The sequence below is a fragment of the Tachysurus fulvidraco genome, chromosome 1 (genome assembly GCF_022655615.1).
Source record: "Tachysurus fulvidraco isolate hzauxx_2018 chromosome 1, HZAU_PFXX_2.0, whole genome shotgun sequence".
NCBI lineage: Eukaryota > Metazoa > Chordata > Actinopteri > Siluriformes > Bagridae > Tachysurus > Tachysurus fulvidraco.
This window is the reverse complement of record NC_062518.1, coordinates 38,207,985-38,225,164: the sequence shown is the minus strand read 5'-3', so window position 1 is coordinate 38,225,164 and position 17,180 is coordinate 38,207,985. Positions and strand designations below refer to the sequence as shown.

Sequence of the window (17,180 nt, the reverse complement as noted above, 5' to 3'; positions counted from 1 at the left end):
TGGATTAGCATAAAGTTATTGAACACAAGTAGTAAAGTCTAAATCTTGCAATAAACGTAGAACAAAACAGTACAGGTAACAGAGCTCCTAATCCTAATGTCACAACATGACACCCAAATGCACAGGTTCAGATTAAAAGAAGAAAAAAAAGAGATATGTTTTTGAGCTGTTGGCAACAATTATCAATTAAAATAAGAAAATGTTTGGAACATTTTAGTTTACATGTAATGAGTCTTTTGCAAGAAAAACCTAAAAAAAATCCATTGGACTACTTTTACAAAGTATTTATTTAATATTATATTAAATTAAATTGAGATGAAAAACACCATTAAATACAGAAGAGATGATCAGTGGTGCTGAATTTTTCCCTCCATCATTATTACAAGGACTGAAGTATGGATAGAGTTTCTCATTGAAAGTCTGACCAGTAAAAGAGTAGATATGAGATCTGGACTTCACATCATAAAAGGAGACCAGACCCTCCTCATAATCCACAAACACCCCCACAACCTCCACCTTCTCTCTCAGTGTGAGGGAGACAGAGGGTCTAGTTAGAGCCTCATACTGATTCTCATTTCTCATCCACACAGGCCAGAATCCATCCCCAGGGCACAATTTAATATTCCCCTTCCTCACTGTAAATAATTATTTTTTGAACTTGTAAATAAAGATAGCATCATTTAAGTAAATTTTACAAACAAATACTATTTTGTCTTTTTACTTCAAAATGTCACGTTTAATTCAATAAGCTACTTAAGGTTTCGTTTTGATTAATTGTGCTTAAACACATAGGAAAATTCAAATGGAACTGCCTAAGTAATATGTACTTAGTGTTTTGTCATTTAATGAATTAATGCAAAAAATAACAAAACCAAGTAAAACGTACTCAAAGAAGCCAGGCAATCTATGCGCATGCGTTCCTGGTTGTGGTGTGGCGCAGAGGAGTGCAACGGAAAATCGTCTTGAAGACTGATTATTACACGGTAAGTTAATTAAATATTTGTTTATTGGTCAATTTAGCTACCTTTGCAGAAAATTATAGAACTATTAAGACTGGTGACTAAAGAGTTAAGGTGTCAAGTGTTAATAGTTGACAGAGTTAAGTTTGCTAAAGAACCGATTTGCACAAACATCTGTTATTAGCAAAATGCATCTGTGTCGAAAGGTAGGGTCTGGTCTGGTCCTCGGCGTGCAAACCGTTGATTTTAGAAAGCACTTTGAAACGGTGAGTGTAAATAGTCTAATATATAAATATCTTTCTAACAATAAATGATTACCCTAAAACCTTTATTAGTTAATTGTTATTAAGTTGACTTAGTGTAAATGTGTTGATTGATGCTAGTTTTTTTTTCTCATTTTCTGTCCGTTCACAGTAACATGAGCTATTTCTGACCTGACAGAAATAGCTCATGTTACTATGAGTATTTTGCTGGCATAAGTTTTTTTTCTTGTCAGTTCATATAAGCGTGTACGCATGTACATGTGCTTGTCGCTAACGCTAGCATATGTCTCAGGTGATTTTTCTGTCGACTCATATAAGCATGTATGCACATACATGTGCTTGTCGCTAACGCTAGCATCTCAGGTGATTTTTCTGTCGGGTCATATAAACGTGTATGCATGTACAGTACATGTGCTTGTCGCTAACACTAGAATATTCTCAGGTGATTTTTTTTTTGTCGGTGCATATAAGCGTGTATGCAAGTACACGTGCTTGTTGCTAATGCTAGCATATGTCTCAGGTGATTTTTTCTTTTTTTGTCGGTTCATATAAGCGTGTATGCATGTACATGTGCTTGTCGCTAACGCTAGCATCTCAGGTGATTTTTCTGTCGGGTCATATAAGCGTGTATGCATGTACAGTACATGTGCTTGTCGCTAATGCTAGCATATGTCTCAGGTGATTCTTTTTTTTTTGTCGGTTCATATAAGCGTGTATGCATGTACACGTGCTTGTCGCTAACACTAGAATATTCTAAGGTGATTTTTTTTTGTCGGTGCATATAAGCGTGTATGCATGTACACGTGCTTGTCGCTAATGCTAGCATATGTCTCTTGTGTATTAAAATAACTGTTCAAAAATTTGCTTCTTAAAGTTTCTCTTTTATTATTTTTTGTTTGTTTCTAGTAGCAACTTAAACTGCTTAAAATATGTAGTCATTTGCAGATGTTCATTAACGTTTTACAGTGAATGTGATGGAAAAACATGGAAGCTACAGCAGAACTGTACCACTTCCTTGCCTACATCAAGATTGTCTGTGCACATTTAACTAAATTGATGCACTTAAGTTACACTTTTCTAAGATTCTTCTTGTTGAAGAATGTATTTTCCTCGAAACACTGTATTGTATATTAAGTAGTGTAATTAATGACAGAAATTTTATTTTTGGGTGAACTAACCCTTTAAGTGCAAAGGGTGATCACACCAAATATTGATTTAGTCAATAGAAGGTAAATGAAAATTAATTTATGAAAACATTTTAAAGGCATCCCCACTTTACAGAATATTTACACAAGTGCCTAAAACGTTTTACAGTACTGAAGCTTTGCAACTAGTTTAAGTGTCTTGCAGACACAGTTCTTCATTTCTTAATTTTTTCATTCTTCATTTAATAACAGATTTAACCTCTGTGTGGGGCACTTATCACACAAAAATAAAGAGAACATACAACTTACTGTACAATATTGTAACCACTTTTTCACTCATTTGTGTATTTGACAGGATGTCAGAAGAGACATGATTGAAGATAGCTTCACCAATCATCTAATGAAGATCGTTGTACTGGGCAGCACCGCAGGAGAGGAAGATGCCAACATAGCTGATGTCGTCATCGTCATTGAGGGAACTGTGGTACTGTCGGGATGCAAGAATCTTACAAATGCCTGCCTTCTGCTCATGGGCTTCATTTACTCCTTGAACTTGAGCTATCCTTCAAAGCTAAGAAACACATTTGACCTGTTTCAGAATTTTTTTCTTGGACTGGATGCTTTGAAATTTTCTCCAAAAGTTAGCTCTTTGCAGAGAAAGCTATTGATGTAAGTCTGCTAGCTGGCCTTTTTGTTTGGCATTGAGTGTATTTGCTTTTGTATACTTTTTGTATTTGCTAATTGTTTTTTAAGTGAGAATGTCCGCAAAAGACTTGTTAAGCTAAAGTTGTACTGAACTGTTTCACATAGTTTGTCCATTGGTTTGATCATTTCTTTAATAAAAGTACTCAAGGAAAATGTCTGTCAGTGTTTTTTTTATTTTTTATTGAAGACATCAGTTATGATGCATCACAAATTATGTTAGATATGTAGATATGTTAGAACATTTAAAGAAAAGGTTACTCAGGATAACTAAAAAAGATAACTAGGCCTCTTGTGTAAAAAAAATGCAATAAATCATCATATATTTATAAGCATTACTTAAGTAATATTTACAAACAAAAAGTCAATAAAATTAACTGGGAATTCCCAAGTAAACTTAACAATTAAAAACTTAAAAATGTCTAATTAAACTTACTAATAATTATGTTTAGGCTTTTACTTGGCAAATATTTGTAAATTTACTAGCCTTTTCTGAGTGAAAAAACTTTCCAAGCTTTTTTCAAGTAAATCCCACTCCAAATTTTTTTTACAGTGATGTTAATGTTCTCTGTGGCCACTCCAAGATCCCATGAAGTTTTCCCTCTGACCTAAACCTCATAATAAAATCTCCCTGAGGAGAAACTCTGCTTTCCCAGAACCATAACACGTGTTAAACCTCTGTGGTGTATCAGGGAGATTCTGTCGTGTGTCTCCATGTGTCACTTGTTTTCCATCAGCAGACAGGATGAGTTTGGGATGAGCTGTATCAGGATCCAGAGTCACATCCAGTGAGAGAAACACACAATGCAGGTAAGAAAAATCAAGGAAAAATATTTTCTGGTGGGTCATTATCAGTTAACATTTCTTACAATTTCAAATATTCTGAAATTAAAAATGCAGTGTGTTTCCATTTAAGATATTGGAGGGTGGGATGTGTGAGAAGGAGTGGGCATATTTTATATAAGATTTCTCCTTTACTGGAACAGACCCAATCAAGAGCCAAAATGACAATGCCCCTGTGTACAAAGCAAAATCCATAAAGACTGAAGTTGAAAATGTAAGTGTTCTGTATAGAGCTCTGACCTCAAGCACACTGAACTGGGATGTACTGGAAGTGTAACAGTGACTTAGTGGTACCTATCTGGTCAAGATTTGAGGAGACATAAATTTTTGTGAAATTTAATATTGTAGCAAGAACAGTAGCTTTTAAATTTAAATTTAAGAGCGGAAAAGGTTTTAAGGGCTTTATTGCATGACAGTTATAAAGAGCTTTAGTGAGGGGGATAATGAAAGGCAGATTAAAACCTCTTTTTATCTCAAGAGATCTACAGATGAAAATAAGTTTGATGGAGTGATGCTGATATGTACATTTTAATATGAGAGAAAATCAGAAAGCTATGTTCTGTAGACTAATTACAATAAAACATAACTGTCACTAGATTTCAGATCAGCTATTGGTATTTTTATTTAGATTTTGCAAAAATGATATAAAACAGTCTATTATAGAGACTTATTTATCAAATCTAAAGTACAAAATAATTTCTCACCTGCTTCCTTTAACTTTTCATTGAGTTTCTCATTCAAGTTCTGCTGAAGCTGAGACAGAGCTGTCCTCACAGTGTCCTCACTCACATCAGTGTTAATACTGATCTCAGTCCAGTTCTTGGTGTGTGGAGGGCTGCACATGGAGGAGTAAATCTACAGTAGAGCAGGAGAGAGGAGAAATCCCTCAGCATGGTGAGTGTTGTTCTGTGATGTTCTGCATTGTCAGTGAGCAGAGAGAGGAACACTGACCTGTAGGAGGTGAAGATGCTCCTCAGTGTGTGAGAGCTGCTCCAGCTCAGTGTCTCTCCTCTTTAGCACCCTGATTTCCTGCTCCAGCTCTTGAATGAGTACTTCATCCTTTCGCTTTCTCTGTGCTTCTCTAAAGGAGAAACAAATTTTCACTTCTATCAGAAAACTCTAATTAGTTAACTAATGTTTAATTGCATTTCTCAAAATACTGTGAACAGCATAATTTGCAGATATAACTTATAATGTACACACTTTGCTTATATCCACTGAGTGTTTAATCTCTTTTATCTTCTTCAGTCGGTCCTGAATCATCTGCTGCACAACTGTCTGTGTTTTCACCAGCTGAGTCTAAGGACAGAACAGACAAATACAAATAAAACGTAACTATAAAACACACAATTTTTTAGTAATAGTAATTTGTCTTAAGTATGATATGTATGACATAATATTTTAATATTTAGTACAGATTTTAGGAAACTTAATTCGCAACCATAATCTGATCTTCTACTGGTCCTTCTAATAAATTAGTTTGCATTATCTATCATCATTTCTATATCTGATGTTAATCAGTGTTTCTCACCTTCCTCTCTCTGCTCTCCTCCTCTATAGGAACAGTGTTATGATTCTTGTGGTTTCCTTCAGTACAGAACTGACACACACACATCTGATCATCTCTACAGAACAGCTCCAGAGCTCTCTCATGTTTCTGGCATATGTAGTCCTCCAGGTTCTCCACAGGGTTTATTAGTTTGTGTTTATTAAGTCTTGGAACATGCTTATGGGGCTCTAGATGAGACTTACACAATGTCAAAACACAATCCAGGCAGGATTTCAGGGCCTTCAGCTTCTCTCCACTGCAGGCATCACAAAGAACCTCAGGTTTGTCAGAAACACTTTTCTTCTTGAAGTGATCTGCAACCTCTCTCAGTGTTGTATTAATCTTCAGTTTAGTTCTCTTGGTGAATTTCTGATTACACAATGGACAGAGACAGTGTTGGCTCTTGTCCCAGTACTGTGTAAGGCAGCTCTTACAGAAGTCGTGTCCACATGGAGTGGTGACTGGATCAGTGAACACATCCAGACAGATCGAACACAGCAGCTGTTCTTCAGACAGGAGACTGCTGGAGTCACTAGGAACTAGATTTCATAGATTATGAAGTAAATACATGTTTAAGTAAGTTACACATTATACACATGAACTGTCTAACTGAACTGGGTTTCAAGAAAAACATTGGAGCATGCTTGTCTTAAGTGATATACTTGTATGATATACTTACTATATATATATATATATATATATATATATATATATATATATATATATATATATATATATATATATTTTATTTTTTTATTTTTTATAAATGATTTATAAATGTATTTTCTTTAAAAAAAAAAAAAAAAAAAAAAAAAAAAAAAACAACATGGTAGATAATTGCAGTATTTCCTTAACACTGTGAAAAGATCCACTGTACACTCAATTGATTGGTTTAACTGGACATGTTCCAAAGTGATTTTTATGATTCACTTACAATAATAATCTCGTGTATCCATGCTTTTTCTTCTCTCTTTTCTTGGTTGTGGTGATGAAGGATCTGCCATTTTATGTTTCTGTTAAAACTTTACATCAATACATTATTCATTACACACATTTAATAGTATGTATGAGTTGTTAAACCCGCTATTTTAAAGATGAATTATGAACCAATCATAAGCAAAGATACTGAAAAGTTGTTTAAAAGCCTGTTGTTTGTCAAAATTAAAATTTTCTGGGCTTTAAATGTGTGATTCTGTTCAGTTCATCGTTTTTAAGGAATATTCAAAATGTTATATTTAATGTTAAAACAGAATAATACACCTGTCATGGTTGAGGCGCCTGCCTCGCCCTCCGTTCGCCACCAGAGGGAACCATCTCCCAAGTAGTTGTATTTTCGGACTGCATTTCCCACAATCCTCTTACGGAGACTGGTTGCACTGCCACCTGCTTCCAATCACCACTGCCTACAGGTATATAAACTGAACTTGAACTTAATTTCAGTGCGAAGTCTCGATTTGCCACGGCTTTCAGTCTGAGCGTTTCCTTTCCTGTGATTATTCCGGTTTGTAGCTCTGTTCTGTTTTTCTTCTTTTCCGATTGCTTCCCGCCTGCCCTGACCTTCTGCCTGTATTATTGACTACGATTACTGCCTCACCTACGTTGTTGTGTTTGCTGATATTGACCATTGCCTACTGTATTACGAGAGTCTATGGAGAGTAGCTTGCAAATTGATCCTCAGCCTTACGACGCATCATTACAATACCATTATATAAAAAACATATTAAGAATTTAGCAGCACACAATCTAACATTAAAATCTGTTTTTTATTTAAATTTCATTAAATTTTCTTTCACTAAATTTTTACTAAATAGATTATAAATGTTAGCCTGTATAAAAATGAATGTTGTGAGTAGATGTGCATTAGATTCATTACATTATTGAAATTTATTTGAATATAACATTTTAAACTGTAAGTTTGGCTGAATGTGATTGCACTGAATTGCATTGACAACATTTCTTTTCACACATCCAGCATGATTTGATCATTAATTTTTGAAGCCCTGAATAAAACCGAACTCCAAGCTCTCTCCTGAGAGGAAATGAGGATCAAACACAAGCGACAGAAATTCTGCAACAGCCACATTCACCCTGCAGTATCAGATATTTTAATAATGTTAATGTAATAAAAACATTCTCATGAGGTTTTCCTCCACTTGCCTCTGCTGCTGTGATTTTGGTTTCATTGTTTTTGGATTGTGTTTTTAGTTAGGTTGCATACCCCATGATTGTCTCTACTGGTTATTGGATTGTCTGCATGTTTTCTCAACTCTGCCTTACTTTTCTTTTTTTTTTTTTTTGTCTCTCAGTAAACTCTGTTTATGGATTCAACCACAACCAACACATTGTACAGTAATCCATAATTTCTAAGGTTGGAGATAATGGTTACAGACATATTTTTAGCTTTGTGCCATGCATTTCTCAATAAACTGTAGTTCTGCACCTTAACTGACAAACATTTCATGATATTACTCTGAATACAGTGTTTTAGAAGAAGGCAGTCATTCACTGTATTCTTACAAGGGCCAGACTTTAAAATCTGCCCCAGAGCTTTGCCACTGTGGTAAAGTGTGATGAGTTAATAAAACACAGACATGTAACTAATATTGGTATAATATTTTAATTTTAAGCCAGTTGGTATATACTGGAAAAATCACTATCCAGTAGTGAAATCTGTACATGTATTTAATTAGAAACGATTTTACATACAACCTGAAATTTACCTTACCCTGATGATCAAAAAATAAAACTAACACAATGAATATACACAAAAGAATCAACATTGCAACAGGAGAAAATACACATGAGCACTGACAGAAACAGGGGAACTGAATCACTGGAACACAGGCACTGACATTTTAAAGTGCACTATGAATTTAATCAACATGGCAACAGAGGAGAAAATAAAAATAATTCCTAAAAAAAGTAGAAACATTCAGACATCATGAATGTAGAAATAAAGCTTGATTCAAGAGAATGCTATAATTATGTTTCACTGTGCTCGATATCACTTCACTACAAACCGATTAAAGTTGTTTAATAATGAACCTGTATAGCAGATGCATCAGTTCCATAACAGTAATGTGGCAGCAAGATACTACAGAAAACCCCTTTTCTATGTTCACTAATTCTCAGAGTACAGTCTAGAGTGCATCTGAGATAAGGAAACTAAAATAAAAACACACACTACCTACTTTAGTTAAAAGGGAATATGTAATATATTTATTTTATTCTCATTGTTTAATAGTTGGTTAATTTTGTAAGATGATCAGTGGTGCTGAATTTTTACCTTCATCATTTAAACCAGGACTGAAGTATGGATAGAGTTTCTCAGTGAAAACCTGACCAGTAAAAGAGTAGATATGAGATCTGGACTTTACATCATAAAAGGAGATCAGACCCTGCTCATAATCCACAAACACCCCCACAACCTCCAGCTTTTCTCTCAGTTTGAGGGGGACAAGAGTATCATCACAAGCATTGTACTGATTCTCATTCCTCAACCACACAGTCCACAATCCATTCTGAGGAGTTAAAATAATATTCCCCTTCCTGTTAATGGACTGTGTGGCAACTCCAAGATCCCATGCAGTTTTCCCTCTAACCTGCACCTCATAATAAAATCTCCCTGAGGAGAAACCCTGCTTTCCCAAAACACATGAACACTGATTAAACCTCTGTGGTGTATCAGGGAGATTCTGTTGTGTGTCTCCATGTGTCACTTGCTTCCCATCAGCAGACAGGATGAGAGATGGATGAGCTGTATCAGGATCCAGAGTCACATCCACTGAGAGAAACACACAGTGCGTAATATGAGTAAACAGGTAAATAATCAGATCATATTCATTAATATTTATGAGTATTTGTAGAGATTTTTCACCAGTTTCCTTTAACTTGTCATCGAGTGTTTTAGTGAGTTTCTCATTCAGAGACTGCTGAAGCTGAGACAGAGCTGTCCTCACATTGTCCTCACTCACATCAGTGTTAATACTGATCTCAGTCCAGTTCTTGGTGTGTGGAGGGCTGCACATGGAGGAGTAAATCTACAGTAGAGCAGGAGAGAGGAGAAATCCCTCAGCATTGTGAGTGTTGTTCTGTGATGTTCTGCATTGTCAGTGAGCAGAGAGAGGAACACTGACCTGTAGGAGGTGGAGATGCTCCTCAGTGTGGGAGAGCTGCTCCAGCTCAGTGTCTCTCTTCTTTAGCACACTGATTTCCTGCTCCAGCTCTTGAATGAGTCCTTCAGCCTGCATCTCTGCTGCTTTCTGCTTCTCCTCTATCACTTCCACCAGATCAGCCTGACTTCTCTCAATGGAGCGAATCAGAGCAGTGAAAACTTCAACACTGTCTGCTTTCTCTTTCTCTGTTCTTCTCTAAAGGAGGAACACATTTTCATGTCCATCAGATAACACTGTTAGTGTAATATGTTCATTTCTACATAATAAAAAAAAAACTACTGAATGTATCAGATATAAACTCATGTCATGATTGTACACACTTTGCTTTGCTCTACTGAGTGATTGATCTCTTTTATCTTCTTCAGTCGGTCCTGAATCTTCTGCTGCACAACTGTGTGTGTTTTCCATAGCTGAGTCTGAGGACAGAGAGGAAGATAATATATAACATGTAATCCTTTCAGAGACTCATTAGGAAAATACAATCCAACTGAATAATTGTACAAGGCTTAACATTAATTTCATCTCAGTAATAGGATTTACACTGATGCAGATCTTTACCTACTGGACAAATTCATACATAAATCAGTGTTTCTTACTTTCCTCTCTATACTCTCTTCCTCTATTGGAACAGTGTTGTGATTCTTGTGGTCTCCTTCAGTACAGAACTGACACACACACGTCTGATCATCTCTACAGAACAGCTCCAGAGCTCTCTCATGTTTCTGGCATATGTAGTCCTCCAGGTTCTCCACAGGGTTTATTAGTTTGTGTTTCTTAAATTTGGAAACATGATTATGAGGCTCTAGATGAGTTCTACAAAAAGTTGCGCAACAATCCAGACAGGATTTCAGGGCCTCGATCTTCTCTCCACTGCAGGCATCACAAAGAACCTCAGGTTTGTCAGAGTCTCTTTTCTTCTTGAAGTGATCTGCAACCTCTCTCAGTGTTGTATTAATCTTCAGTTCAGGTCTCTTGGTGAATTTCTCTTTACATACTGGACAGAGACAGTGTTGACTCTTGTCCCAGCACTGTGTAAGGCAGCTCTTACAGAAGTTGTGTCCACATGGAGTGGTGACTGGATCAGTGAACACATCCAGACAGATCGAACACAGCAGCTGCTCTTTAGACAGGAGACTGCTGGAGTCATGAGAACCTAGATTTCATAGATTATAAAGGAAATATATCATTTTAAGAAATATATAAAGTTGCACATTATACACACATTGTTTAACTGAACTGGGTTTAAAGAAAAACATTGTGTTTCTGTTATATACGTAGTTTGATGAACAGTGTGTGCCCAATGTCCACACTCAGTATTTAAACCTTTTCATTCTATTATTTTTAGAAGTTTTTCTATTTTCTTTCACAAACACCTTCATACCAGGTTACTTTTGCTTTCTTTAACATTGTGAAAAAAATCCACTGTATACTCCATTGAACTAGTTTAACTGAACACATTACAAAGTTATTTTTAAATATGATTATGTTACTTACAATAATCTAGTGTGTCCATGCTTTTCCGTCTGCGTTTTTTTGGTTCTGGTGATGAAGGTTCTGCCATTTTATGCTCCTGTTAACCCTTTACATCAAGAAAATGTTTACATGGCTTTAAATGTCTGACTCTGTTCATTCAATATCAATATCTATAACAATCTTCATCTAACATTACCAATTAATCATTTTACTAAGCACTATAATACCTACCTTTTTGTTCTCCTTGCTTTTCTTTGAAAGTCAGAATTGTCTGTGTTTACACTCTTCTTGAAGTGGTAATTGTGTCGTAGTTATATTTCTGACAAATGTTTACCAACTTATTCAGTTTCACTTTCAATTAGCTGGTATATTACTTCCTCGTTCACTTTGTAGTGTACTAGATTAACCTAAGGAAGATCCCTCATTTTATCACAGTATGCTATGATTAAAATAGACTAAACGTGTGGAAACATAAATCACAGAATATGATCATAATAAACACATTAAACAGTTCACAACACATGCATTAGAACTCAGAAGGTTATTTTCTTCCTGCATCATCTGATTTATTAAGCTTTTTGTGGTATTAATATCTAAACATCTTTATAGTTCCTATATATTATAGTTTACTATTTCCGTGAATAAAATTCTATACTGCAAGACGTACATGTATCTTAAACAAAATTATCAAATGAACACACATTTTACAGTTTCTTACAGATTTATTTTTACTCTCCATCCTTTCACAAAATAATCTGATTAATCGAACAGAGCTGGAATCACTATTCTGCTGCTGTCATTGTGTTTCGGCTCCTTGTTGAATCAACCAATCCGAGGGTGAGGTTATGCTAAAAAGATCACGAGAGGAGAAGATGTGGGTTTTTTATTTATTTATTTATTTATTTTTTGTTTTATTTGATGTTAGATATAATAAATAACCAGTCAATCAGTTGGATTAGCATTGAATTACTTAACAAAAGTTGTAATGTTTATGTATTCTGAGCATTTATCTGAAAAATTGCTGGTATATATTCCCAATCCTTAAGTCCTGACTCTCACTGATTTTGTCCCAAAGCAGTGTCCAAGCCTTGACATAAAAGTAAAGAAAACAGAAATGTTAAGAGTTCCTAATTCTAATGTGACAATTTGACAGCCAAATGCACAGATTCAGATTAATTAAAATAGCTATTAACAGTTGTAACATGAAGGATTGTACTGATGTGGAAGTAAAACACATCATATACTAGACAGAAAAAAATCTTTGTTCCTTTAGGATCATGTATAAACAGCTTTCAAGCTCTACATACAGTATTAAGACAATCTTGACAATCTTGAAATACTAGATACAAGATCTTATTACTTTCTTAAAATACTTGGAAATTAACACAGGGATCAGCACAAACTTACACTGATTCTCATTTCTCAGAGCCATTATGAGTAATCTGTGAAATTTATTTTCCTGTAAATGGACTGTGATGCAGGTATGCAGGTAAAAACACGTAAAACCAACTAATCACCACAAGAGGTGGATATTTTTTTAATTAGGATGAAACTATTTGAGAAATAACACCCTATTTTAATTATAGATTAGATATGTTTTTTATATCTAATATAATTATATATAAAATAAAATTAGATATTATTATAAAATAATATATAATTTTACTTAAATTATTAGATATAACTTCTTATCTATACACTAATGCAAAGAGCATGTCACATTTCACATTTCAGCATAATTACATCATCTTAAAATTTTAAGATGATGTAATTATGCTGAAATGTGATATGAAAAAAGGAACAAACATATGTTATTTATCAGGTTAAAATCAAGAGCTAAAAATCACAGAATGATCAACTACTCTATCTGTTGAACATAAAACTAATCACATCATGGCTTATTATTTATTAACCAGGGAACTGTCAGTTATAATCACTCCTGTGCTGATGCCCCTTGTGCTTTAGAGATGCGCACACACTGCAGCTCCTGCCCAAACTTTTTCTCCATCAGCAGTTGTCTGCGCTGCTTCTACAGGAGCTGATCGTGGTGGCACAGAGTTTGAGCTCTTTGGATAAACTGCTGCAGTTCCTCATGCCGACGATGGCTCTCTTCAGACTCCTGCTGCATGTGAGACAGCAGAGAGACAGATGCATCCCGAGAGAGAGAGAGAGAGAGAGAGAGAGAGAGAGAGAGAGAGAGAGAGAAAGAGAGAGAGAGAGAAAGAGAGAGAGAGAGAGAGAGAGAGAGAGAGAGAGAGAGAGAGAGACATTAAGCAGTTAAAAGCCATTGGTTTTCTATCTACTGTATGCACTCTTTCAAAGATTGGAGAGCCTCTGCCTACCTTTTTGCCTTTCTAAGACATCCATATTCATAAGATATCAATAAACCTAATTAGTTGCTAGATGTTCATTCATTCATTCACACACACTTCCAGAGATGCCAATCAAACTATGTTTTTAAAGCATATCTTTGGACCGGGGCAGGAAACCGGAGTCCCCGGTGGAAACCTCCGAGGTGTGAGGCGAACTTGTTAACCGTTAACCACTAAGCCACCGTGCCCCCTATATATATATATATACAGGGAGAGAGAGAGAGAGAGAGAGAGAGAGAGAGAGAGGCATTTTTTTAATTGCACTTACGTTATTACTTTTACTTTGGTTGATAATACATCAATTGTTGTATGTACATTAAACACTAAATTTACTTTTGATAAATAATGTTAAAGTATTTGGCTTGAGTGTTTTTGAAATATATTTATTTATTATCTGTTTTCTTTTCCTGTATTGTAAATGGGTTAAACAAGTGTCAGTCTATGTGTTAGCCAATCAGATCTTTGTGGGAGGGGATTGTAAAGAAAAGTTTGGATTGAGAAGAGAGAGGAGTGTCATGGCGGACAGTTTGTTCATGTCGGGACTAATTAACCAGGAAAAAGTTCAGAGAAACGGAGGTTCGGTTTCAGCTGTGCTGGCGAAAATAATAGAAAGGAACTGTTCGGTGTAATCCATGTAACAACGAACTTTGTGTCTCCGACATTGTGGCCGTGAAGGAGTTTGAATGCGGTTTTGGAGTTAGCAACAATGCTAATGCTCTTAGACACGTGTTCGGCGGCTGAAGGCTCGTTGTTTTCTTTCACCAAGACATGGGCGCTAATGTGGTTTCGGTCCCTAAGGAACTGTAAGTAAGACAAAACATTTTATACTCCATTGTGAAGAGCTCCAACACGCACACAACGTTCTGGTACCATAGACAGGTTAAAACAAATCCTGGGTTTTATTTTCTTTTGTAATATATTTTTAGTGCTATTGGTTCATTTTAACACGATAAGATGGAGTCTATATTAATGATGCTAAGCACCGTTTAATAATCAATGTGTTTGTTATGCATGTTCAGTATGTCTGTATGTTATGGTAAATCACGCAGGGCATTAAAGCCAAGTGTACATTGACTAACAGATATAGTTATATGGTGCATGGGAGACTGAGCTCACATTAGCAGCACCGCTACACAGCACATAAACCTGGCCTTTCTTTCTGAGTCAGAGACATACTAGGCAGCTATAGTGCTTTTGTAGACACATCACTAAGGTAATAATTTAGTAGACCCATCACCAGTTCTCCTACCATGCACGGTGTGAGTTATAATGCAGATTTGATATAGAATATCTCATTCTCGACAAAGAAGATTGAGTGAGAGGGCTACATGAGTGTAGAGCTTTAGGTGAGATTGGGTCACAAGGTGCTCTCATATGTTGAACATCAACTATTTTGTTCCCGATGCTTCCAGTTTTATCAGAGAAGAATCTCATAAAGTCCTCACTACTGAACTGTTATGGAATAGTGTGTTCGGATCTCTGTTTTTTTGTTAATCTAGCCACTGTGCTATATAAAAACCTAGAGTCTCTATAGCTGGATTTACTTTTTCTGCACTTTCACACGAGGTTATGGGTTTCTCTCTTGAGAGTTTGAATATGACTATTATACCATGGTGCAGGGGTTTTGTGTCTCACCTTCTTTATTCGGATTGGTGCGACTGTGTCTAAAGTGCTAGTGAATACAGCGCCTATGCTGTTAGTCATAACATCTAGATGGTTTGTGTTTAAGGGTACAGTAAGAAGTACAGATCAGGCAGGTATTTTGTGAATCTGTCTTTAGTGCTCGGAATAATAGTTCTACCCAGTGATCTATATATGAAGACTCAGGAACAGAGTTCAGTATTTCTCAGACTCTTTGGACACTGAGAGGTTAAACTGGGCTTCACTACTTTATTCTAAAATACTTTATACAAAAAGAGTAATTCATTCTACAAAAATAATAATGTATTTAATGTATAATAAATGATTGATTTATTATAACATTCATGTAATAATGTATTCTTTTTGTAAGGGAGATGTGCAAAGTAAGAATTCCAAACCATTGTGTTTTCACTGTGCACATGAAAATAAACCTCTTGAATCTTAATGCTTTTGTAAAATTAAGTGGCCGTGTTGTAATATTGTAATTTCCCAGTAGGTGTCACCAGTAGCTTCGCCACAATTAACAGGTGTAACCTAAAGGAGTGTACTGATGTGGAATTAACAAGTATCATGTACTAGTCAGAAAAAATCATTTGGCTTTTTAGGATCATGTATAAACATCTTTTAATTCATATTTTCTTACACAAGAATGCAACGCATTCAGTTCAATGGCAAAATTCTCCTCTGTTTGTTTTTACTGACACTCATGCTCTTGTCTCCTACTGTCCCAAAAAGAGACACAAGCATGAGTGTCAGTAAATACAAACTGGGAGGAGAATTTTGCCCTGTCTCTTGTTGCCAGCAGTGCAGAGAGAAGCTCTGGTTTGTTCCTCCTTACTGTTCCCACCATGGCCATCTTCCTCCTTAGTTGCTCCTTCCAAGGACATAGGACGTGAAAAAGTTGTCACAAGTGACAGTGTGTCCCCAAAGACCCTCTGTCACCCTCTGTCACCTCCCTGATTTTTTTCTGGCCGGCCATCCACAGTTTCCCCAGTGTACACCTGCATGTTCCAGGAGTAGCTAGACTGGGCACGGCAATCTACCCAGATTTTTATGCCGTAATTTCCCAGTTTTACTTGGCATATATTCTTTGAACCCACATTGACCTTTAAATGGGACCAGGCATTCACCCACAGTCACGTTAGTGCTAGGATTATACATCATCTGCAGATGACACACTCGCTTATCTCAGACCTGTTGGATGGCAGGAGCTTGTCTCTGGCACGGTGTGCTGGTCTGGTGTTGCGATCATCAAAAAGTAAAACTCTGGATATGACATGGAATTTTTTTAGCGGCATTTTAGCTCCAAAAATTGCCCTCCCTGTCTGAGCATGCCACAGGCTGGTCATAGCCTCTTTTCTGGAACTGTAGACCCCAGCAAGAATCAAAAGACCCAGATATCCCTGTAGGTCTATTTTATTCATTGTCTTCCAGCTGTCACTGTACACGCAACACCTTGTTAGTCATATCTAAAACTATATTATCAATCTCCTCTGAAAGAAACAATTCAAATGTCGACTTTATGCTATCAGTACGAGAGACAGCATACCTTGTTGGCCCTTGGGAGCTTCTCTACCGCTCTGCCCCCAACATATGGAGTCTGTCACTTAGAGGAATGGAGGACCAAAGAATATTTCCATCTTTGGACTGTAAAATATCCTCAGTGTCAGGAAGCTCCTCATCATCACTTGATTCCTCCCATTCAGATGGAACAAAATTTTCATCTGTTTCAGTCACATTTTTTTCCTCTGACACTTCCTTCTCCTCTTCTGCTGGTTCTGCCTCATCTCTGTCCTTCTCCACAGGGTCAAAAATGAGGTCAAGTTCCCTGTAAAGAAGTGTCCTCTTCATTTTGTTGTCTCAGAGCGAAATGTGAAGTGCCCCAAGGATGCTATAAATTCAGGGTTTTTTGTTTATTGTTATCTTGTCCCCAATTTGGAAAAGGCATATCTCATAGCTTTTTTTTTGTCTGGAAGCCAACTGTAATACAGTTCCCAATGCTTTGACTGTGTGTGTGTGTGTGTGTGTGAAATGTTTAGAAATGTGTAACTTTTGTTT

At 36.2% G+C, this 17,180-nt stretch overlaps 1 protein-coding gene and 1 pseudogene across 1 annotated transcript; both read right to left on the bottom strand.

The window, feature by feature from the left end:
* Positions 1 to 300: 300 nt before the first annotated feature.
* On the bottom strand, positions 301 to 6,007 carry LOC125141024 (annotated as a pseudogene).
* Positions 6,008 to 8,071: 2,064 nt separating this feature from the next.
* LOC113663176 (E3 ubiquitin-protein ligase TRIM39-like) lies at positions 8,072 to 11,480 on the bottom strand. Its single transcript, XM_027178371.2, has 7 exons — positions 11,341 to 11,480; positions 11,131 to 11,215; positions 10,233 to 10,789; positions 9,957 to 10,052; positions 9,598 to 9,831; positions 9,339 to 9,501; positions 8,072 to 9,245 (listed from the first exon to the last, which is right to left on the bottom strand). Exons 2-7 carry the CDS (start codon positions 11,195 to 11,197, stop codon positions 8,710 to 8,712), a joined length of 1,653 nt encoding a protein of 550 aa, XP_027034172.2. The 5' UTR covers positions 11,198 to 11,215; positions 11,341 to 11,480; the 3' UTR covers positions 8,072 to 8,709.
* Positions 11,481 to 17,180: the final 5,700 nt, after the last annotated feature.